The sequence below is a fragment of the Mobula birostris genome, chromosome 8 (genome assembly GCF_030028105.1).
Source record: "Mobula birostris isolate sMobBir1 chromosome 8, sMobBir1.hap1, whole genome shotgun sequence".
In the NCBI taxonomy this organism is placed as follows: domain Eukaryota; kingdom Metazoa; phylum Chordata; class Chondrichthyes; order Myliobatiformes; family Myliobatidae; genus Mobula; species Mobula birostris.
This window is the reverse complement of record NC_092377.1, coordinates 88,532,199-88,556,888: the sequence shown is the minus strand read 5'-3', so window position 1 is coordinate 88,556,888 and position 24,690 is coordinate 88,532,199. Positions and strand designations below refer to the sequence as shown.

At 45.4% G+C, this 24,690-nt stretch overlaps 1 protein-coding gene across 9 annotated transcripts in view; it reads right to left on the bottom strand.

Moving 5' to 3' along the window:
- syne1b (spectrin repeat containing, nuclear envelope 1b) overlaps window positions 1-24,690 on the bottom strand; it is a 500,086-nt gene that overhangs the window by 262,585 nt on the left and 212,811 nt on the right. For all 9 annotated transcript variants that reach the window (XM_072265605.1, XM_072265607.1, XM_072265609.1 and 6 more), the window contains 7 exons: window positions 21,864-22,019; window positions 20,898-21,189; window positions 18,531-18,703; window positions 15,831-16,140; window positions 14,188-14,352; window positions 8,675-9,031; window positions 4,723-4,859 (listed from right to left, as the gene is read on the bottom strand). In XM_072265605.1, coding sequence (XP_072121706.1) covers window positions 4,723-4,859; window positions 8,675-9,031; window positions 14,188-14,352; window positions 15,831-16,140; window positions 18,531-18,703; window positions 20,898-21,189; window positions 21,864-22,019 — 1,590 coding nt within the window. The remainder of the gene's footprint in view (window positions 1-4,722; window positions 4,860-8,674; window positions 9,032-14,187; window positions 14,353-15,830; window positions 16,141-18,530; window positions 18,704-20,897; window positions 21,190-21,863; window positions 22,020-24,690) is intronic.

The window sequence follows — 24,690 nt, the reverse complement described above, 5'->3', positions numbered from 1 at the left end:
ACATTCCAGCTGTTATACTCAATACTTTAATTAATAAAGGCCAATGTACCAAAAGCTCTCTTTATCACCCTATCTACCTGTGACGCCACTTTTAGGGAATTTTGTATCTGTATTCCCAGATCCCTCTGTTCCACTGCACTCCTCAGTGCCTTACCGTTTACCCTGTATGCATCTTCACTGTCCAGATGTTCCAGGGTTGAGTGAAAAGCCAATCAAATGGCATCTGCTGTGGACCTGTTGTGAGTTTTGTGAAATTGGAATGGATCCAAGTGACTCCTTAGGCAGGAGTAGATATGTTTAATCACCAACCTCTCAAAACACTTCATCACAGTGAATGTAAGTGCTACTGGATGAAAGTCATCGAGGCTGGTTACCACATTCTTCTGAGGCACTGATATAATTGAAATCAGCTTAGAGCAGGTGGGTGCCAAAGACTGTCGAAGTGAAAGATTAAAGTTATCAGTGAACACTCCAGCCAGTTGATCAGCACAGGTCATCAGTACACGGCCAAGTACCCCATCTGGCCCAGATGCTTTCCGTAGGTTCACCCTCCTGTAGGATGCTCTCACCTCAGCCTCAGAGCCTGAAATTACAAGGTCGTCGGGGGCTGTGGGAGTTTACATTTTGTCGGTCAAAGTGAGCATAAAGTATTCAGGTCATCAGGAAGTGAAAACCTGTCACACATATCCCTTGGATTTTCTGTGTAGGAAGTGAGAGCATTCAAATTCTGCCACTGCTTACCAGCATCCTTCTGTGATTCCAGTTTGGTCTAGAATTGCCACTTTGCACGTGAGATGGCTTTCAGGGAGTCAGATCCGGAACTCCTGTATTTTATTTAGTCATTGGACCTGAATGCCACTGATCTGGCCCTCAGCAGATTGCTGATCTCTCGGTTCATCTAAGGCTCATGGTTGGGGAAGACTCTAAGTGATTTTGTGGAGCCACGCTCATCCACGACTGACTTTATAAAGTCTGTGATAACCGTGGCATATTCATTCAGATCCTCTGACGAGTCCTCAAAAATGGCCCAGTCTATGGCTCCTCTGCTTCCTACAACCACCCCTTCATTGCCTGTACTTCTAGAGCCTTGCTCCTTAGCCTCTGCCTGTATACAGAGAGGAGGAAGACAGCCAGTTGATCAGATTCCCTAAAATGTGGTCGAGGGATGGAACAGTAGGCATTTCTTTCCATCGTGTAGCAGTGGTCAAATGTGTTGGAGCCTTGGTGCTGCAGGTGATACGTTGATAATAATTGGGCAGATATTTCTTCAGGTAGGCTTGATTGAAATCCCCAGCAATAATTTGAAAGGCGTCTGGGTAGGCTGTTTCTTGTTTGCTAATCGCGGCACTCAATACTGTACATCAAGTACTTGCTTAACATCAGCCTTTGGCGGGATGTAAACTGTGGTCAGGATCATGGAAGAGAGCCCTCTTGGTAAGTAGAAGGGATGGCTTAATTATTAGGTGATACAGGCTGGGAAAATAAGTGTGCGACAAGATGGCTACGTTTGAGCACCACGAAGAATTTATCATGAAACACAGACCCCATTTTATGCCCTCTCTGAATCGGCAGTGCAGTCCATGCGGTGGATCGAGAAACCCTCAGGTCTGACCACCGTAACTATCATGTCTGAGGTGAGCCATGTCTCCATGAAATAGAGAACACAGTAATCCCTCATTTCTCTCCTATATAGCAATCTTATCCTTAGGTCATCTATCTTGTTCTCCAAAAACTGTACATTTGCTAACATGATACTGGGTAGAGGAAGTCTCATAGCACACTGTTTTAGTATAGCTTGAAGTTTCCCCCAACCCACCTTCCCCTTTTCTGACCATGTAGCAGCAAAGAGCTTCAGCTCCTTAAAGTCAATCCACAGCATGACAATTAGGCACTCTTGATCAAAACCATTCCAATGTGAGGATTAATTGGGGGCAACTTCTACTATAGAGAAATGAATGTCTCCGAGCATGTCCTCATCCTAAGCTCTGCGATCCACAGGAGCTTTCAGTCTCATTCTTCATCTCACCCAAGCAACTACACTGAGTGACCATTTTATTGGTACACCTGCTTGTTAATACAAATACAGTGGATTCCGATTGACTGGGGCACATCTGGACCAGTACATTCTGGCCCAATTAAACAGCTGCCCCAATTAGCCAAAGTTTCATGGAAATAGTTCTCAATTAGTTTTTGGTCTTTAAGAGTTGTCCCAAATAAGCAGCTGCCCTGCTTATTGTCCAATTAATCAGAATCCACTGTATCTAACCACTGATCCTTGGACAAGTGCACCCCCATCAAGAGCAGCCCTGGGAGTCCATAATAAAAACAGAATAATAATAATAACAAGTATTTTATTGAACCTGAGTTGACATTAAGACATAGAAGCAGAATTAGGCTATTTAACCCATCGAGTCTGCTCCACCATTCTATCATGGCTGAATCCCGGTTCCCACTCAACCCCATCCTCCCCATTGAGTCCAAACTCCATGAAGTCTCATGATAGGAAATCAAACCCAGGCAACAAAATTTCCTCCTAATTACTAGTTATCATCTTCCCCAGCTAATTAATCAGCACTGGTATCTAGGGCACAAAATATACCCTGAGTGGAGGACGTTAATGTCCACTGACAAATGTGGGGCAGTAGCCCCACCACTATCACACTCAGGCCTGTGGTGAGTGAGTGGGAATGAGGGATAACCCAAGTCTTCAACCTCATGCTGTAGATACATCTGTCCATAGCACTATTGGTAATCTGTGACCACCATTGCGAAGGCAAGTCTCACCTTTGTACAAAGGAGATCCTCCAGTGTGTTATTATTATGCTAATTCAGAATAGGTCTGACAAAGCAGAACTGGGTGAGTATAAGGTTTTATGGGCCAGCAACAGTGGCAGAACCCTATTCCAACACAATCCGTTTCCATATCCTTGGCCATATGGGGTTACAATTAAGCCAGAGGCTCATCTCTACACCAGTGAGGAGTGCAGGACAGCGTTCTGGTAACATCATCAATTGTACCTTTAAATGGGGCACCAGCATGGGAAATATATAACACATGCAATTAACAGGACTAAATTAAATTATAACCATTGGATCAGGCGGAAGCTTGGTGGTCCTACCACATCTAGTTGTGAACAGCTGCGGACAATTAAACAGCTAATGGAAGCAGGCAGTTCCAAAAACAAAACTTATGAGTGCTAAAGGGAAGGTTGAGGCATTCAGTTCTGGTCATCCCACTACAGGAAGGATGTGGATACTATAGGAAGAGTGCAGAGGAAATTTACAAGGAAGTTGCCTGGAACGGAGAGCATGCCTGAAGAAAATAGGTTGAGTGAACTCGGCCTTTTCTCCTAAGAGCGATGGAGGATGAGAGGTGACCTGATAGAGGTGTATAAGACGATGAGAGGCATTGATCGTGTGGATAGCCACAGGTTTTTTCCCAGGGCTGAAATGGCTAGCGCGAGAGGGCACAGTTTGAAGGTGCTTGGAAATAGGTACTGAGGGGATGTCAGGGATAAGTTTTTCACACAGAGAGTGGTGGGTGTGTGGAATGCACTGCCAGTCAAGGTGGTAGAGGCGGATACAACAGGGTCTTTTAAGGGACTCTTAGATAGGTACATGGAGCTTAGAAAAATAGAGGGCTGTGCAGAGGGTAATCCTAGGCAGTTTCTAGAGTAGGTTACATGGTTGGCACAACATTGTGGGCCGAAGGGCCTGTAATGTGTTGTAGATGTCTATGTTCAGAACCATGTTCAGTCAGAAGTACATTATGGCCTTTAAGGACAGTACTGTCACAGAAACTAGTCAGGATGACAGCAGGTCCAATAATACTCATGCAGTTTGACACCATCTGGGATAAAGCTGTTTTCTTGACTGACATCCATCACTTTAAACATTTACTCCCGCCCTAAAGGGTGCAGTCTGCATCATCAATAAAATGCACTGGGAAAACCAGCCAAGACATCTTATTCAGTGTTGTCCTACAACACCAGGGCAGCAAGCACATGGGGATTCACACCATTAATGGTTCCCCTTCAAGTCACAAGCTGTTTGGACTTGGAAATACACTTAGTGGCCACTTTATTAGGTACACCCGCACACCTACTCATTAATGCAAATATTTGATTGGCTAATCATGTGGCAGCAACTCAAGGCATAAAAGCATGCAGACATGGTCAAGAGGTTCAGTTCTTGTTCAGACCAAACATCAGAATGGGGAAGAAATGTGATCTAAGTGACTTTGATTGTGGAAAAACGCTGGTGCCAAATGGGGTGGTATGAGTATCTCAGAAATTGCTGATTTACTGTGGGATGTTCACACACAACAGTCCCTACAGTTTCCAGATAATAGTGCAAAAACAACAACAACAGCAAAAACATTCAAGTGAGCAAAAGCACCTTGTTAATGAGAGAATGGCCAGACTGGTTCAAGCTGACAGGGAGTGACAGTAACTTAAATAATCACGTGTTACAACAGTAGTGTGCAGAAGAGCATCTCTGAATGCACAACACATCGCATCTCAAAGCAGATGGGCTACAGCAGCAGAAGGTTATGAACAAATAAAAATACCCTTAGTGTCACTTTATTCAGTACAATGGGTACAGCAGGTACCTAATAAAGTGGCCACTGAATGTACATCACCGTAATACATATTGGCCTCGACACGGACACCCACATTTCACAAGTGAATAAAAAAGAAACATACCCAAAATATTATTTACCTATTGTACTCTTTGATTAAAGAAGAAACTTTATCTGAATGTGAGCTTAAGTCCTTGGAAAACCTGCAGAGGTCATTTAGTTGAGTTTTCAATGATTCACTGGCATTTTCCGCCTCCTTCAGGGCTTCCTCTGTTTCCTGCGCCAAGAGTGGTGATAAATTATATACAGAATCATTGAGAGGCACAATAATATTCATTGTTCAGTAAACACAAGGGCAGAATGTTGTGAATAACCACACGGAGTAAACCTACAATGAACAATTCTGCCTGAAATATCGATGCTGCATTGAGAAAGTGCTGTGTGTAAAAGTTATATGCATGGTGTTTGGAAGGAATGCGGCATCTGGGAGTGATACTCCGCATCTAGCTTGCCGCTATGTCGGAGGTACCTGTACTGGAGAAATAATGGTGCACATAGAATATAGAAAATACAAGATAGAAAACAGAAAGAGTATGTAGGAATAGTAATAAAGTATAGCAATCATGCAGTTTACCTACGAGTGACATTGTGCGTAGCATGGTTTACAGCAGAGGTTCCCAACTTGGGGTCCACTGACCCCTCGGTTAATGGGAGGGGCCCATGGCATAAAAATGTTGGGAACCCCTGGTTTATAGAAACAGCTATATTGTGGTCACGTATCCAGGAGTAAATTATGTAAAAAGTAAATGCAGAGGAGTTATGGCATACTGAAGTGAAGTAACATTCAATTAACGTGGTGTACAGGCACAGAATTATGCAGCCAGCAATGATAATGTTTGCTGGTGTGATAACATGGCCAAGGATGATATTGCCACAGAGGTCAACTCCATGATATGAATATTTTGGACACTGTAATGCCAAGTGCATCAAACAACACACTAGTGATACAAATGCCAACTGTGTTGGACAGCCAGATCATAACGTCAATTAGTGTACAGCCGTTGAGCTTGGAACTGCAGTTAATTCCCTCAAAATGCTGGAGGAACTCAGCAAGTCAGGCAGCATCTATGGAGATGAATAAACAGCCAAAGTTTTGGGTCGAGACTGGAAAGGAAAGGGAAATGAAAATGAAAAGGTGGTGGGGAGGAATGAGGACAAGCTAGAGAAGACTGGTGAAGTCAGGTGTGTGGGAAAGATAAAGGGCTAGAGAAGAAGGAATCTGATAGGAGAGGAGAGTGGACCAGGGGAGAAAGGGAAGAAGGATGGGCACCAGGGGGAGGTGAAGAGATAAGAGGCCAGAGTGGGGAATAGGAGAGGAAAGTGGGTGGAAAAAATAACTGGAAAGAGAAATCGACGCTCATGCCATCAGGTTGGAAGTGGCCCAGGTGGAATATGAGGTGTCAAATCACAAACAAAAGAAAATCTGCAGATGCTGGAAATCTGAGCAACACACACAAAATGTTGGAGGAACTCAGCAGGCCAGGCAGCATCCATGGAAAATGTACAGTCGATGTTTCAGGCCAAGACTCTTCAGCAGGACTGAACATGAAGTGGTGTTCCTCCACCCGGAGAGTGGCCTCATCATGGAAAAAGAGCTGGTCATGGACCAAAATGTCAGAGGGGGAATGGGGATAGGAATTAAAATGGTTTCCCCTCCCCCAGGAAATTCCACTTCACGCTGATGGAGCCAAAAGGTTCTTGACAAAGCGGTCCCCCAATTTATGTTGGGTCTCACCAAAGCACAGGAGGCTGCTTTGGGACAACCCCAACAGATTCGTAGATGAAGTGTTGCTTAACCTGGAAGGGATGTTTGGAGCCCTGAAAGGAAATAAGTAATGGATGGAAATAGCAGCCTCCTCTCCATTGGTAAGACCCCATTTCTGTGGCGGCTGATACAGCCACAATGGGAACTGCAGACTCCACCACAGACGGGGGCGGGTGCTGCTTCATGCGGTAGGGTAGTGGGTAGTTTGGGAGGTTCTGTGCTCCCTCCACTACAAACATTGGGCTTCCGTGTTCTCATGATGCAAACTGAGGGTGGAAGAGAAGCAGGAAAAAGATCCTCAGAGTCCACGAACACCAGGGTGTTCAGCCAGCAGTGTGTACTTGTCCTGTTTCTGGAGGATGGAACCTGCTGCAGTGACGCTGGTGTGAGAGTGATGCTGCGGCAGGGAAGAGAGTAACATAAGTGTTGAACTGTTATGGCCATGTGGGAGGGACACCAGGTTTGTGAGCAAAGCTGTGGTGCTTGGTGCTCAGAATGAAACTTGACTGACAAAGGTCGCTGGTGTCTGAATAACGGTGACGCACTGTGGGACAGGTGAAGTCTGCCTGTGGTGAAACTTGGAATATGGCATTTGTAGATGATGTGCGTCTGTGCATGTGTCTGTGTCTGTGTTAAATGAACACCCTCCATCCTCTAGCTCTGTATCCAAACGTTCAGTTCCACTTCAAGCATTGAATAAAGAGCAGCTGACTACTGGGGCACTTTGCTACCCTGCTTTCCAAGAGTTTTTTCATGCAGGGCCAGTGGATACTATAAAATAACTGCTCCCTTTCCATCTCTGCAAAACTAGCATCAGAAACCTTGGAATTGATTGAGTGCTCCGTTCGTGGGGGGGGGTGCCGATGCTTTTTGCTGGTGAGGGGGGTGGGGATCGTTGCTTTGCTGCTGCTTGTGTGTGGAAGGAGGGAGTTGGGGGGGGCTTTGGGGTTTTAACATTTAACTGTCACTCATTTTTCAGGGCACTCCTCTGTTTTCGTGGATGTTTGCGGAGAAAAAGAATTTCAGGATGTATATTGTTTACATTTCTCTGACATTAAATGTACCTATTGAAATCTACTGAATCCATCTTCTCCTCCTCACATCCCTGACTAATTTGTGGATGCCAAATCACAGCTGATTGGTGCAAGTAGTCCTTAAGTAATGAAGATGACCTTTAATTGGCGTTGGTCATCCAAGGTGTTGGCCACCTGCCTGGATATTTAGCAGACAAAGCCGGTGGCAAGTATGGGAACAGGCACATTCAGTATGTGAATCGAAAGCAATGGGGACGGATTTATCATGCCTCGTGATCACTGCTCCCGTTACAGGCAGCATCGAGTCAGGCTCTCACTGCTTGTGGGAGTGAGGCTGCCTTCAGGAATGAAGCAGTGTCAGTGAGTAAAGCTGCTTGTGGGAGTGAGGGTACCTGTGGGAAGGATGCAATGTCGGTGAATAAAGCTGCTGTGGGAGTAAAGGTACCTGTGGGAAGGATGCAATGTCAGTGAGTAAAGCTGCTGTGGGAGTGAGGGTACCTGTAGGAAGGATGCAATATCGGTGAGTAAAGCTGCTGTGGGAGTGAGGGTACCTGTGGGAAGGATGCAATGTCGGTGAGTAAAGCTGCTGTGGGAGTGAGGGTACCTGTGGGAAGGATACAATGTCGGTGAGTAAAGCTGCTGTGGGAGTGAGGGTACCTGTGGGAAGGATGCAATGTCGGTGAGTAAAGCTGCTTGTGGGAGCAGTGCTATTCTTGGGATTGATGTGGGAGTGAAGCTGCACATGGGAGTGTTCTTTTTGTGTCTGTCAGCAAGTCTGCCTATGGGAGAAACATAGCGTGTGGGAGTGATCATTTCTGTAACAGAACTTGCTATTTTTGATCAAACTGGAAATAGGATTATACAACCAGTAGAAGTTAATATTATTAAACAATTTACGTTTTGAAAAGATACGTTACTTTATAAGACAGAATATGAGATTAGACTGGATAAGTCTCTCACAGTGTGGTTCTGCATTTAATTATCAGCCATTGAATTAGTAACCCAACAGCAGTGTGAGATACCCAGAAGGGTCAGCTTTCAAAGAGTGAATTCCAATAGCTAAATGTTGTTTCACCCCTCTATTATATATATTAATATACTGTATATGTTGTATAATAATCGCCAGGAAACCGTTTACCCCCAGTACTATCAAAGCTAAAGCAGCCCCTGCTACTTTTCTTAATCACTTCCCCGATACAAATTCTGCAAAACCGTTATGAGCTCCGAACAAACCTTTGCTTTCTGCCAACATTCCACAACTTCTTCATCGGTGGTTTTGTCTTTCAGCTGGGACAGGCTGTGTGAGCAAGCCTCAAGACTGGCACCGAATTTCTGCAGGTCCCTGTCCAGCTGAGCGACCTGCGCCTCGAACTCCTGCTCGGAGCTGGTCGTCTGGCTAAGCATGGTCTCCAGGCAGCTCTGTGCTTGCAGAGTGCTCTCTTCCCACCGCTGCCAGTCAGCCTGCAGTGTCTCCAGCTCCCTGTCCACTGCCTCACGTCCGCTGGCTGCTGTGTGCTGCCGTACCTCTGCGGCCAGAGCTGCCACTTTGTTTAAACGCTCTCTGCCATTGCGTCTGGAAGTGATCAGCTCCTGGCAATGGAAAATATTTACAATCACCGGTACTGTCATAACTATTTATGCGAGTACTCATGGAGCTGTTTGAAAGTTCATAGTTGAATAAATGCTACGTAACGTCCTGCAGAAAATATTAACCCTTCCTCTGCCCCGAAACACTAGCTGGATCTGTAGAATATCATGCATCTGATTATCAGGGTCTTTCTTTCAACAACTTGAATTTGCCTTTACAAAGTAGAGAGATTAAATCTCTACAAAGCAGTTGTCAGATAAATTTCAAAGGAGATTATTAAGAGACGCTGCATGCTGCTGAAAGGGAAACGGAGGCCAAATCTAAATGCAGCAGAAGAACAAAGGGGTTCTGGAAGTACAGATCATTTCAAGACAGTGATGTCGACCTCAAAAATATCAATCAAACACTTAGCTAAAAGGGATGCAACTGGAAAGCAGGGAAGTTATGCCAAATTCAGACAGATATGGTCACTGGTTCATTAAAGCTCTGGAGAGGGTGCAGAAAAAGGTTCACCAGGCCTCAGAGAAAATCCTAAACAGGATGAAGCTCCTTCCACCGTAATAAAGAAGGCGAAGGGGCACCAGGTGGAGGTCACTGCAACAGCAGAAGGGCATTCATTGTGAAGAGGAAAGCTTTTGTTATATTTAGGAACTTGCAAGCCGGAAGTCTGAGCGCCGTGAATAAATTTTGCAGGCCATTCAGGACGAACCACTTTAACAAAAGAGTAAAGATGTGCAACCCACGGTCACATGGAACAATGCAGACAAACAACTGATTATTTAAAGGTCGTGCAGTGCTGCAGTGATTAAAGCCGCAGCCTCACGGCTCCAGGAGCCCGGGTCCAATCCTAGCCGCAGACGATGTCTGTGTGGAATGGATTTCCATGTGGGTCTCCTCCAGGTGCTCTGGTATCCATCCAGAGACCTGCGGGTTCACTGGCCACTGGTATCTATGTTTCTGTGCAGGACAATTCAATGACTCAAAGAATGAATTCAGTAAGAGCACAAGGGAACAAAAACTATTACGATTTCTGACTGGGCGGGATAAAGAGTGGGCAGAGCTTTGTGCGAACCATCATGATACTAGCACAGTGCGTGGAATAGTAAATCATGTTTTATGAGGACAGACTGAGCAGGCTAGGAGCGAAGCAGGATGACAGGCAGCTTGCTAGAGGTGTAAAAGGCTATGAGGGATAAACAGAGTAGACAGCCAGTGCCTTTTCCCTAGGGTGGCAATGGCTAACACCAGAGGACATCCTTTTAAGGTGAGTGGAGGGAGGTTTAGGGGGGATGTCAGAGGTAAGTAGCTGGAATACTCTGCCGGGGGTGCTAGAAGAGGCTGATTCATTAGTGACATTTAATAGACTCTTAGATAAAAACATGGAAGAAAGAAAAATTGAGGGCTCTGGGCTTTGCGGAGGGAAAGGTTAGATTCATTGTGGAGTAAAAAGGCACAATATCATGGCCAAAGGGTGTGTATTGGGCTGTAACGTTCTAAGTATCCTGATTTTTCTATAAATTTATATAATGCTGCAAAATTGTACCTACAGTAAGACTAGTGGGAGATATAATGGAAATAATCGGTGTGATACGGAGATTTGATAATGATACACAAGATTTCACAGCAAGTAGTGCTGCTAGTCCTGAGCTCTGGTGCTTTCTCCCTCTGACCCACATGGGCTTCCTCCAATTTCCTCCAGATCCCATAGATGAGCTGGGTTTGGAGGTGAGTTTGCTACCACAAACTGGTGTAGGTAAGTGGTAGGAAAATTGGGAGTGGGGTTTTAATGAACACGTGAGGGGCTGGAGGAAAACGAGTGGTGGAACAGGGCAGATAGGATTGCTCCAGGAGCTAGTATAAACTCGATGGGCCAAATGGCTTCCTGATTATTGTGAGAAATATGAGATACAAGAAACAGAGAGAAACGGTTTATGCTAATATTAGATAAATAATCAGAGAATGTAGATTAAAGGTAATTAGTTGGAAAATAAAAGATGATCAGATTTTTTTCATCACCTAGTGAGATGTGATGAAATAGAATATGTGGCTTGAAAAGGGGGTAGGACCAAGGTCGATGGTAACCGCAAAAGGGAACCTATACTCATTGGGAAATTCTGCTGCACTATGGGGAAAATACAGAGTTGTGAGACTAATCAACTCACTCCATCAAAGTAACAGTGCAGGCTCGGATAGGTCAAAGTGCAGCTCTTAAGAGATAACCTTATAGAGAAAAAAGCGATTTTTATTTTGGCTCAGGCAGCTGTGAGCAGTGGGTCAAATAGAACTGGGATGAGAATCAGGGGATCACTGGGATCTGACTTTGTAGGTCTGTGGATGAAATTACAGAGGCCGAGTTTACAGAGGAAGCCTCAGGTGTTCAGTTTGTTGTGTTGCAACTAGTACAGATGGGGGAGAGGGAAGGAGTGTGTTGTTTATTGTTCGCTGCTTGTGAGGGTGACAGGGGGAATTGGGAGGAACAAGAGACCTCTCCAGAGCCTCAAGGGTAGCACTAGGCACTCTGCAGTAACACCCACGCACCCTTCTGATGCAGGAGAGCTCTATAGGGCGAGCCCCTCCATGATGCATGAGAAGTCAATGGGTGAGATTTCAATGACGTTTTTTAACTCTGGAGTCCAATTCATTGTCATGAGACAGCAGGCGAGTTTATGATTTACATCCTGCTCAATAACTAACTGAGCACCTTTTCCTCACGAAGAAAGATTTGTACATATCCCCTTTACCTTTTGCTTCCACAAAGGCTGGTCAGCCAACATCTTAAGCAGAGGTGAAAGCAGGCTAGCACAGGCTGGTGCTGGTGAGAACATCAATGTGAGAAAATCTGCAGATGCTGGAAGTTCAAGCCACACACACAAAGTGCTGGTGAATGCAGCAGGCCAGGCAGCATCTATGGGAAGAAGCACAGTCGACGTTTCGGGCCGAGACTCTTCGTCAGGACTAACGGAAAAAGGAGATAGTAAGAGATTTGAAAGTGGGAGGGGGAGGGGGAGATCCGAAATGAAAGGAGAAGACAGGAGGGGGAAGGATGAAGCCAAGAGCTGGGAAGTTGATTGGCAAAAGGGATACAAGGCTGGAGAAGGGGGAGGATCATGGGACGGAAGGCCTTGGAAGAAAGAAAGGGGGAGGGGAGCACCAGAGGAAGATGGAGAACAGGCAAGGAGTATTTGTGAGAGGGAAACAGAAAGAAATTTTTTTTAATAAATAAATAATAAATTAGGGATGGGGTAAGAAGGGGAGGGGGGGCATTAATGGAAGTTAGAGAAATCAATGTTCATGCTATCAGGTTGGAGCCTACTCAGATGGAAGTGTCAATCCATGGCCTCCTCTACTGTCGAGAGCAGGATTTCCCAGTGGCCACATATTTTAATTCCATGTCCCATTCCCATTCCGATATGTCTCCATGTCCCATTCCCATTCTGATATGTCAATCCATGGCCTCCTCTACTGTAAAGATGAAGCCACACTCAGGTTGGAGGAACAACACCTTATATTCCGTCTGGGTAGCCTCCAACCTGATGGCATGAACATTGATTTCTCTAACTTCCATTAATGCCCCCCCTCCCCTTCTTACCCCATCCCTAATTTATTATTTATTTATTTTTAAAAATTCTTTCTCTTTCCCTCTCACAATAACTCCTTGCCTGTTCTCCATCTTCCTCTGGTGCTCCCCTCCCCCTTTCTTTCTTCCAAGGCCTTCCGTGCCATGATCTTCTCCCTTCTCCAGCCTTGTATCCCTTTTGCCAATCAACTTCCCAGCTCTTGGCTTCATCGCTCCCCCTCCTGTCTTCTCCTATCATTTCGGATCTCCCCCTCCCCCTCCCACTTTCAAATCTCTTACTATCTCTTTTTTCCGTTAGTCCTGACGAAGGATCTTGACCCGAAACATCGACTGTACTTCTTCCTATAGATGCTGCCTGGCCTGCTGCGTTCCACCAGCATTTTGTCTGTGTTGCCTGGTGAGAACATGATCAGTGAAATTGGCAAAGTTTGCAACACAACTGTGCTGGTAAGATGGTCAATTTATTTTCTCCCTGACCTTTAACTCACCTGCTCTCTCATGATGAGCATGCTCTGACATTCGTATAATTTTAGTTCTACACAAACTGCCTCAAACCTGCACAAAAAAACCTGAAATATTTCCTTAAAAGTAATTTATATACAATTATAAGGCTGAAAGTGCACAGCAGGAGGGCTGTAAAGGAATGGACTGTAAAGTGAAACACTGGAAAAGGCTTGCTTCTGTACAAAATGCTTCACAAACTCAAGACGTCCTGAAGTGATTTTTACAGCCAATGGAGTGCTTCTGAAGTGCAGTCAGAGTGCATGCAGGAAATGCATCAGCCAGCAGATTCCCCTGACACCAGTGCAGCTAAAAATGGTAATCCATTTCAAGATGTTAGCCAAGGAGTAAAAAACTGGCCAGGACACCAGAGCCAGTAACCTGCTCTTGACCCTGGGCATGTATTCGATGAGGTTCAGAAGATTGAGGGGAGGATGTCATCGGAACCCATTGGATACTGAAAGGCCTGAGTTGAGTGGACATGGAGAGGATGTTTCCAATTGTAGGAGAGTCTAGGATCAGAGGGCACAGCCTCAGAATAAAAGGGCACCCTTTAAAATTGAGATGAGAAGGAATTTCTTCAGCCACAGGGTGGTGAATCTGTGGAGTTTGTGGCCAAGTTATTGTGTACCTTTAAGACATAGGTTCTTGATTGTTAAGGGGATTAAGGGTTACAGCCAGAAGGCAGGAGAATGGATTGAAAAAAAACAGTCATGATTGAAAGGCAGAGTGGACACGATGGGCTAAATGGCCTAAATCTATTCCCATATCTTACTGTCTTAAGATGCTGTTTCAAAATAGCTCAGTAGGTTTTCTTAAACTTCCACCTAAGAAGGCAGAAAGAGCCTTGGTGTAATGTTCAACTGCTGTAGCACTTCCTGAATGTGGAACTGGAAGCTATGACATTCTGACTCGGAACAAAAATGCAGTTCCTGGCACAGGAGCCCATCTTTCTTCTTTCCCAGTTACTGCTCTGCAGTTTCTGTGGCCCAGTTAAAGGGAGTTCTCCCACCATGACTCTCCTCTTCCCCAGTTAATGCTGCGTACTATCTGTGGCCCAGTTAAGGGGTGTTCTCCCACCGTGACTTTTTTCAGTTTCCGCTGCAGGGTGCTCGAGTCTCCCGATGCGTCTGACCAACGATGTAGCTCTTCCTTCGCTAAGTTCAGCCAGTTGGACAGTTCCTGTACTGCGTTGTGATAGCTCTGATGGTCTTGCACCATGTCTTCCAGCTTCTTTACTTTGCCCTGGAATCAAAGCCAAATGGTCTGTATACGTCACCAGTTATATATAGGCTGAAATGACCACAACTGGAATCTATGGATTACCCGCCAAATTATTTCACACCCTCTCGCTCCTCCACCTCATCTTTCAATCACAGCTGGAGTCCAGATGCGCAGACTCCTTTGAACTTCACCCTCCACGTGTGCAGGCCTTAAGGGTCGAAGAGTTTACTTCACCATTAGTCAGAGGAGCAGGCAAAAGCCACCCAGCCCTTCATCTTGCTCTAACGTTGTGATCACAGCTGATCATCCCTATCCATGCTATTTCCACTGCTATCCCTATATCCCTTTAAACTTTCAATGTCCAGACATCTACTTATCTCGTTTGAGAATGAACACAAACCTCCATTTTCTCCACAGTAGAGAATCACCATCTGAATAAAGAAACTCCTCTTCATCACAGTCTTAAATGACCTTCCCTTTAGCCTCAAAGTGTGGCCCTGGTCTAAGGCTCATGGGTTTCAGAAAACACCCTTGTCTGTTTTGTATGCTTCAATGAGATATCCCTCATCCCTCTAAACCAGGGATTCCCAAGCTGAGGCCCTCAGTTAGTGGTATTGGTCAGTGGCAGAACAAAGGTTGGGAACTCCTGATCTAAACTCTAGTCAATACAGCCCCAGTTTGCTCAATTTCCCTTCACACAGCAAACTTGTCACCCCTGGAACCAGCCCACTAATCTCTGGTGCACGCCCTGGAGGGCAAGTTCATCTTTTCTTTCACAGAAATACCCCAGCAGCACGGTGAAGAGCACTGTGGACACCTTGACTTCACCCATTACTAGCAGAATCAACAATAGGATGGTTAGCCAGTGCATCAGAGTCCCATCCCAAGCACTGAGAGATCAATCATTGTAACCATAAATGGGCAACGGCATCACCTGAACATGTTAACTGCACCGTGTACCACCACCACAGGATCGCCACTGCAGAGTTACAGTACCAGCCTCACAAAAATCTCAGACCATGTCACTGTAACAATATTACCATAGTCTAGCCATGATATTCCTATAACATATCAACATTTCACTGTTACTGAATGATTGTGATCATTGCACCCTTCACCATAATCATATCACCTCAGTATCATCTAGTGGCTCTGTAATGTGCAGGTCTGGTGCTGGCCTGGAATGAAATGTAAGAATTTGGTTCACTGAGTTCATGCTTTATCCCTTCCACTTGTTGACAGTGATTCACCAGATCACGTTTTAGAGTTACTTTATGGCTAAGTTGCTATTCACGGAAGAGTTTTCTTCCCAGGCGTGTTCAATGCACAATTTGCCTACTGTCGAGAAAGTAGGTTTGCCAGCCAGAAACTGAGCAAGCCATGATGGCATCTGCAGCAATTAACGCCACCGATCTTGCATTCAACCACTTCACTATATCTATCAGAGTTATTAGTGTTTAACTCAAGGGAATTGGTCTTGAACAGGAAGAGCAGGTTACCTTGGCGACCACAACAACATCAGCAAACTGGGCCCTGATCTCCAGTAGCGCGTCTTCTGTAAAAGCAGCATCGCCGGTTTTCTCCAGCAGCTCCTGGGCTTTCTCAACCAAGCGAGCAAGCACGGCTGAGTGCTTCTCTACGTCAGCCAGGACACTCTGGTGCCTCTCCAGCTGTAAGAGCTTGTCCTTCAGGTCTGGCTGCTGCTCCAGACTCTGGCTCATTTCCTGCTCCAGACTCTCCAGCCACTCCTGCAGCTGCCTCTTGCTGTCCACGAAGCTACTCCACTGTGTCAGCACCCACTCCAACCGGCTGAAGGAGCAAGAGAAACACAGCGTCTGGTTACAGGGGAGGAGCAGGGTCCGACCATGGGCAGACTCACAAAGTCCCTCTCCTAACTAAGGAGGATCCTTTTAGCACTCGGACATTCAAAAGTTTTCAATGTTTCTGTTCCGGTGTGCTAAAGAAATGACCTAGCTAGGAATTAGTTCTTAAATCAACTTCATGGCATAGAATTAGCGATGAATTGATGCTCTTAATTGCTTTGTTTACATTAAAAATCATGTTCAGCTCAATTACCAGATTTAGAGTATTGTGGACAGTTCTGATGTGAAACTACAGGGAAGGTGTGTTAGCAACAGAGACGAAGAGTGCAGAAGAGATTTCACCCCAATCCTCCCACCACCCCACCAGGGACAGGGTTCCTCTTGTCCTCACCCACCACCCCACCAGCCTCCGCGTCCAGCACCTAATTCTCCGTAACTTCCGCCACCTACAACAGAATTGCAGCACCAAGTACATCTTTCCCTCCCCACTACTTTCCGCAGGGATCGTTCCCTATGCTTCTCCCTTGTCCAACTGCTCCTGACACTTATCTTTGCAAGCGGAACAAGTGCTACACCTGTCCCTACACCTCCTCCCTCACTACCATTCAGGGCCCTAATCAGTCCTTCCAAGTGTGGCAACACTTTGCCTGTGAGTCAAGGGGTCATCTACTGTATCCAGTGCTCCTGGGTGTGACCTCCTGTAAACTGGTGAGACCCGCGGTAGACTGGGAGACCACTCTGCCAAGCACCTACCAGTCTGCCAGAAAAAACAAGATCTCCCAGTGGTCACCCATTTTAATTCCACTTCCTATTCCCATTCTGACAAGTCAGTTCATGGCCTCCTCTACTGTCGCGATGAGGCGACACTCAGGTTGGAGGAGTAACACCTCATCTGGGTAGCCTCCAACCTGAGGGCATGAAGATCAATCTCTCAAACTTTCGGTAATGCTCCCCCTCCTTCACCATTCCCCATTCCCTTTTCCCTCTCTCACCTTATCTCCTTACCTGCCCATCACCTCCCTGTGGTGCTCCTCCCACTTCTCTCTCTTCCATGGCCTTCTGTCCTCTCCTATCAGATTCTCCCTTCTTCATCCCTGTACCTCTTTCACTAATCAACTTCCCAGCTCTTTACTTCACCCTTTCCCCCTCCCAGTTTCACTCCTCAACTTGTGTCTTCCTCCCCTCCCCCCCCACCTTCTAATTCTGACTCCTCATCTTTTTTTCTCCAGTCCTGATGGAGGGTCTCGGCCCGAAACAGTACTCTTTTCCATAGATGCTGCCTACCCTGCTACTTCCTCTGGAATTTTCTGTGATTTCCGGCATCTGCAGATTTTCTTTTGCAGAAGAGACCTATCGGAATGTCATCTGGAGTGGGTGGCCGAGGTTGTAAGGCGAGATCACATAGAGTGGAACTCTGGAGGCCGAGGAGGACCTTAAATAGGTTTATAAAATTATGAGGGCATAGATAGTCCAAGACTTTATCCAAGGTAGAGGAGTCTAGAAGTGGAGGGCGTAGAGCAGACAGGCATGCACATGGCTGAAGGGAACCATTTTTGTGCTGTGTGATTCTCTGACTGCATGAAATATATCGGGGAGTAGTGACATTAGCAGAGATATACTGAAACATGGAACTGAGCCCCTCAGTCCACTGGGCCCCTGCCCACCGATTCACACTTATCCTATCCTAACCCAAATCATTTTATCTTCCCCACATTCTCACCATCTCCCACCAACTCAACTCAACACGATTCGGGGCAATTCGAGTCAGACAGCAAAACCACATGGATTGCACGCCCTGGTGAAGAACCAGAGGCCAGAGCTGAAGATTCCTAGGGCTGGGGGTTGCAGAGTTATGGAGGCTGAAACTACAGGGGATTTGTTCACCATGAGATAGTCATTTTTTAAAACAGAATTTGGGAGTCGGACCAGAAGCCAAAGTAGGATGAAGATAAACAAGACAGGAGAGATGTTTAGAGAACTGGATTTCATATAGAGCGCACATTGCAAGATCAGCCAGAAAAGCCTTGGAATGGTTGTCTACGGGGAGTAAAGGCTTTGTCAAGGGTCTCAGTAGCAGCTGGAATAAGGCAGAGAAACAGACAGATGATGTCATGGAGGTAAGAGCAGAGCCTATGGGATTGGAGAATGAGGTCAGATGGAACATTAAGGCACCAAGGATGCAGTTTAACATGGGATAGTGGCCAATTAGGTGAATAGACTTTGCCCAATACTACTCACAACGTAGATCACAGATTGCAAATTCCACAAGTAAATTTATCAGGTGATATATTTCACGGTTATTTTGTGTCAGGCATTTCAAAGATGCTACAAGCTGCTAAAGAGATAGACCTCTGTTACTTGAGACTCGGACTGTACCTGTGACAGCTGACGGAGGTACTGACAACCTCAGTCCAGGTGTCCTTGAGAGCCTGAAGTTGATCGTGAATGGCCTTTTGACCCTCCTGGTTACTACTCTTCAGGGACTGTTCTCCTTTGCCAATAGTCATGTTCAGCTTCACCTCTCCTTCCCCTTTCATCAGCAGGATCTCCTGGACAGTAAGATGAAAACAAATATATTAGAGGTGAACACTGCCATTATTCTAACTGCAGGGGCTGTAGGAACATTGGCTACCATATTATCTGTCATGTCTCCCACCAGCTGGGAATACCAAAACTTTACTTTTTACAGTCGTCGGCGGCCAAAACACCATTTCTCAGATACTTCTTCATCTTAGAGGTATCAGATGGCTCAAACTTTCTTGTGGAGTATTGCACAATGGAGCAATAGTAGAATTTGTGGAATTTGAACCAAGATGCCTACACAAGTTTCCATTACAGGATGTTTGCTCAGCCTCACGAATGTTCTATGCAAAATATCTGTTTGCATGTGTCTGTCTGAATCTTGCTGGAGTGGAGCTGAAGGGGGTGATCCGGTGGCATTGTGGGTGGCGAGAACAAGGTAACCGAGATCACAAAAGATTATCCTTGACAATGAGTTCAGGAAAGCAGGGTGGAACAGCTTGTAAACTGCTGCCTCACGAGGACAGAGACCCAGGTTCAATCCTAGTTCCTGGTGTTGTCTGTGTGGAGTTTGCTCTTTCTCCCTGCGACTGCCTGGGTTTCCTTATGAAACTCTTCCCCCTTTCAAATCTCTTACTAGCTCTTCTTTCAGTTAGTCCTGATGAAGGGTCTCGGCCCAAAACGTCGACTGTACCTCTTCCTAGAGATGCTGCCTGGCCTGCTGTGTTCACCGGCAACTTTTATGTGTGTTGCTTTCGTTATGATGCTCTGGTTTCCTCCCACAGGTGTCCAGGAAGTTTGATCAATTGGCCACGGTAGATTCCCTGTAGTGTGCAGAGGAGTGGGAGAACCTGGCCATAGTTGATGGAAATATAGAGAGCTGATGGAAATATGGAGAGATGAGGGAAATCGGGGTATTGGCATTACTCTGCGAGCCAGCATGGACCCAAAGCGCCAAAAAACCTTCTATTATATCATAAGGAACTATGGAAAAGGAAATAAAGAAACAAATGTGGAGAAGGGTCATTTAAGGTCACATCAAGAGCAAAAAAAAAGTAAAGAATAATGATTAGATCAAAATGGAGTGTTTGAAAGAAAACAGACTAAAAGAAAGAAAAACCATTAAACTTGCATTTTCAACAGCAATTGATAATTTACAGAAAATAAACTGAACAAGTTGTTCAGTCGTCGTTTCAGGCCGAGACCCTTCGTCAGGAACCCTTCGGCCCGAAACATCAACTGTACCTCTTCCTAGAGACGCTGCCTGGCCTGCTGCGTCCACCAGCAACTTTTATGTGTGTTGCTTGAAATTCCAGCATCTGCTGGAATTCCTCGTGTTTGCGTGAACAAGCTGCTGCTTTCTGTGTACTATAATCACAACTCTAGGTTTTTATACACATTACTGTGTGTTTTATGAGCAACTAATTTGCAGATCCAGCAAATGAAAATATAGGTAAACCAACAGTAAGATGCCCTTTATGAAAAACAAATGACAACAACATACTGTATATCAATCAGATTCACAACTCATAGCAGACTTAATACCCTCAACCTGTAAGGCAACTTGACCACTAATAACAGCATACTTTGTGTGCCTGCTGTATAAATGGGCAAACTGGCCAGCAAGGACAGAGAACCAAAGGTCATTAAAATAATTTGAATATAACTAGTGCTTCTCTAATGCCATTCAAGTCAATTTAAGGCTAACAGATCAGCCACCTGGACAGCTAGCAAATAAATAAAGGCGTCCGTTAGTCTTGTGAGACCATGGATCTGCGCCTGTAAAGTCTTCACTCTCCAGGGCGCAGGCCTGGGCAAGGTTGTATGGAAGACCAGCAGTTGCCCATGCTGCAAGTCTCCCCTCTCCACGACACCAATGTTGACCAATGGAAGGGCATTAGGACCCATACAGCTTGGCACCAGTGTCATCACAGTGGAATGTGTGATTAAGTACCTTACTCAAGGACACAACCTTGGCTGGGGCTCGAATTCACAACCTTCAGGTCGCAAGTCCAATGCCTTAACCACTTGGCCGCGTGCCCAACTAGCAATGGACTAATAAATCCTGCTCGAGTTTAGGAAGTGAAGGACTGAATGATCCACGAAGCTGTAAATTGAATGGTGGAGGAGATTCAGTAAATTTACTCAAAAGGTATTTTCATTTCTCTGACTCTGTCTAAAAAGGCAGTGCAAATACACCTGCCATCTGCACCAGTTACACACCTGGACCTGAAGCAGCTTTTTCTCCAGAGTGGCCTTGCTGCCAACAGTGCTGTCCATAGCAGCGAGTTTACTTTGAACCTCTCTGAGCCAGGACCAGGTGTTCTGCAGGGTTTCCTCAAAGGCCTGGTACTCTTGCAGACCCAGCTGGCCAGCTCGCAGCTTCTCCTTCACTGTCTTGGCCAGGTTCTGGTGCCGGGACAGCAGCTGAGAGGCTGAACGGGTCGCACATCCATCGCCGTAGCCCAACTCACTCAGAGCCTGAGCCTTCTGGCACAAGTTATCAAAGGAATCCCTGGAACATGAAACACAGGAGAATATATCAAGATAACACCTCATTCTCACTGTACAGTGTCAGAGAACCTTTCCAGAGAGTTTCACAGGAAAATAAACCGGATGACAGAAAATGTAGTGCACTAATATAGGACAGTGCAGACCTGACTCTTGTTGTGATCTACTTTATAAATACTGACTTTTCCTTCTGGAGGAGAATGTGGGTCCTCATAAATTTTCACATTTCTACTTGATATATTAAGGGATGATATAATTCCACTTGTACTTTTTAAAAGTTACTTAATTTTAATGTTGTTCTCTTAAGTTCTTCCAAAAGCTTAATGAGGGTCTTGAACTTAACTACAAAGTGATATTAAGACTGATGTACAGTACTTTAGGTGCTTTGTATGATGTATATACAGGATGCATATAAAAGATAAATATCAGGCTGTTTGTGCCTTTCTATCAAAGTGTCCCCTCTGAAAGTTTGATGACATTAGATAGAGAAACCACTGCTGCACCCTTAAGCGTTGCCCCGTGTCAGTGAAAATCTTTTTTAAAAATCTGCATCTGCTGGAAATCTAAAATAAAAACAGAAAATGACAGAAATACTCAGCAGGTCAGGTTGCATCTGTGGGAGATTTCAGTTTGACCTACTGAGTTATTTCCTGCATTTTCAATTTTCAAATTGTCTACCTTTGTCCTTGGATTTCGGTGAAGAAATCTTCCATCTTCTCCAGCTCAACTTGCATCTCTGGGGTGTTCCTCTTGCTTTCTCCAATAAACTCTATGGACAGCCTTTCTTCTGCCTGCTGGAGCCATACACTTAGCCTCTTCTGACAGCTCTCAAAGCTTTTATAAAAGAATGACTTTCAGTCAGAGATATGTTCATTGTGCGGAAGAAAACACCACACTATATAGGATAAACTGAAATCTTGGTAGAGTCCCACAAAGCATTCCCAGCACAAAGGATACACATTCATCGTCATATAATACAAAAATAGGGCCTTCAACCCATAAACCATCAGGCACACATTTGCACGAATCCCATTTTATTATTCCTGCAAATGCATTCCATCTGCCCGCAAGTTATGTTTGCAAAGTCTGCAAACTTTTAGAATCATTTACGTGTTTGCACCAATCTGCAGCTCCTTAGCGAACATGTTAAGGAACTGGAGCTGCAGCTGGATGACCATCAACTCATACGCGAAAATGAAGAAGTGATAGATAGTTGCTACAGGGAGGTAGTCACCCCGAAGTTGCAGTTGGCAGGGATCTATGTGACTGTCATGATACAGAAAAGAAATGGGCAGCCAGTGCAGAATACCCCTGTATATAGGCATCCCTTAGTCTCGTGAGACCATGGATTTGTGCCTTGGAAGGTTTCCAGGGCGCAGGCCTGGGCAAGGTTGTATGGAAGGCCGGCAGTTGCCCATGCTGCAAGTCTCCCCTCTCCATGACACCAATGTTGTCCAAGGGAAGGGCATTAGGACCCATACAGCTTGGCACCGGTGTCGTCGCAGAGCAATGTGTGGTTAAGTGCCTTGCTCAAGGACACAACACGCTGCTCAGCCGAGGCTCAAACTAGCGACCTTCAGATCACTAGGCTGATGCCTTAACCACCTGGCCATGTGCCAACACACCCCTGTGGCCAAGTGGCTAAGGTGTCGGTCTAGTGATCTGAAGGTCGCTAGTTATGTGTCCTCTCAATAATATGTATACTGTTTTGGATACTTTGGGTGCGGGGTGGGGGTGGAATGACTACCAGGGGAACGCTGCAGCAAATAAGTCTCTGGAACTATGGCTCAAAACAGAAGAGAGGTGAAGCGGAATGCAGTAGTGGTAGGGGATTCCATAGTTAGAAGAGTAGACACGAGATTCACCTAGATGGTATGTTGCTTCCCTGAGGGATGCCTCGGACTGGGTCCATGCCATTCTAAAGGGGGAGTGTGAGCAGCCAGAAGACTTGGTACACAGTGGCACCGATGACATGGGGGGAGGTCCTGAAGAGACGTTTTAGGGAGTTAGGTAGAAAACTGAAAAGCAGAATTTCTAGGGTAGTAACCTCTGGATTGCAGCCTGTACCACACACCAGTGAGGGCAAGAATAGGATGATTTGTCTGATGAATTGTGTGGCTGAGGAATTAGTGCAGGAGGCAGGGTTTCAGATCTCTGGATCATTGGGATCTCTTCTGGAGAAATGCGACCTGTACAAAAGGGAGGGATTACACCTGAACCCAAGGGGGACCAATATCCTTGCAGGCAGGTTTCCTTGAACTGTTGAGGGTTTAAGCTAATTCGGCAGGGGGGTGGGAAACCAGAGCTGAGGATGGGGCAGTATGGTAGTGAGACTGTCAGGAAGGACAGGCAGATGATAGGGCAAAATTGCAGTTGGTGGGATGAGTTGCAGTGTAACAGGGGGACAAAATTGAAAAGGATGGCAGACACAGGACTGAAGATGTTAAATGCAAATGCATGCAATATATTGAATAAGGTCAATGATCTTGCAGCATAGTTAGAGACTGGCAGGTGTGATGTTGTGGGCATCACTGAGTCATGGCTGAAAGAAGTTCATAGTTGGGAGTTTAACATCCAAGGTGACACGTTCTATTGAATGGACAGGTGGGGGTGGTGTGGCTCTGTTGGTAAAAAATGAAATCAAATCTTCAGAAACAGGTGACATTGGATCGTAAGATGTAGAATCCTTGTGGGTAGAGTTAAGAAACTGCAAAGGTAAATAGACCTTGATGGGAGTTATACACAGACCTCCGAGCAGCAGCCAGGATGTGGGATACATATTACAGCAGGAGGTAGAAAAGGCTTGTCAAAAGGGCAATGTTACGATAGTCACTGAGGATATCAATATACAGGTAGACTGGGAAAATCTGGTTGGTCCTGGATCCCAAGACAGAGGATTTGTGAAATGCCTACAAGATAGCTTTTTAGAGCAGTTTGTGGTTGAGGCCACCAGGGGAAAGGCAATTCTGGATTGGGTGTGTGTAGCGAAGTGGATTTTATTAGGAACACAGTGATTATAATATGATAGAGTTCACCCTGTAGTTTAAGAGGGAGAAGATAAAAGTCAAATGCATCAGTAGTAAAGGGAATTACAGAGGCATGAAAAAGGAGCAGGCCAAAGTTGATAGGAAGGGGACACTAACAGGAATGACAGCAGATCAGCAGTGGCCGGAGTTTCTAAGGGCAATTCAGAAAGTGCGGGATAGATACATCCCAAAGAAGATGAAATATTCTAAAGGCAGGATGACACAAGTGTATCTGACGAGGGAAGTCAAAGCCAACATAAAAGCAAAAGAGAGTGCATGTAATATAGCAAAAGTTCGTGGGAAGTTGGAGGACTGGGAAACTTTTAAAACAAATAAAAGGCAACTGACAAAGCCATAAGGAGGGAGAAGATGAAATATAAAGGTATGAAGGTAAGCTAGCCAATATTATCAAAGAGGACACCAAACAATTTTTCAGAGTAAAATAGAGGCAAGATTAGATATTGGATCACTGGAAAATG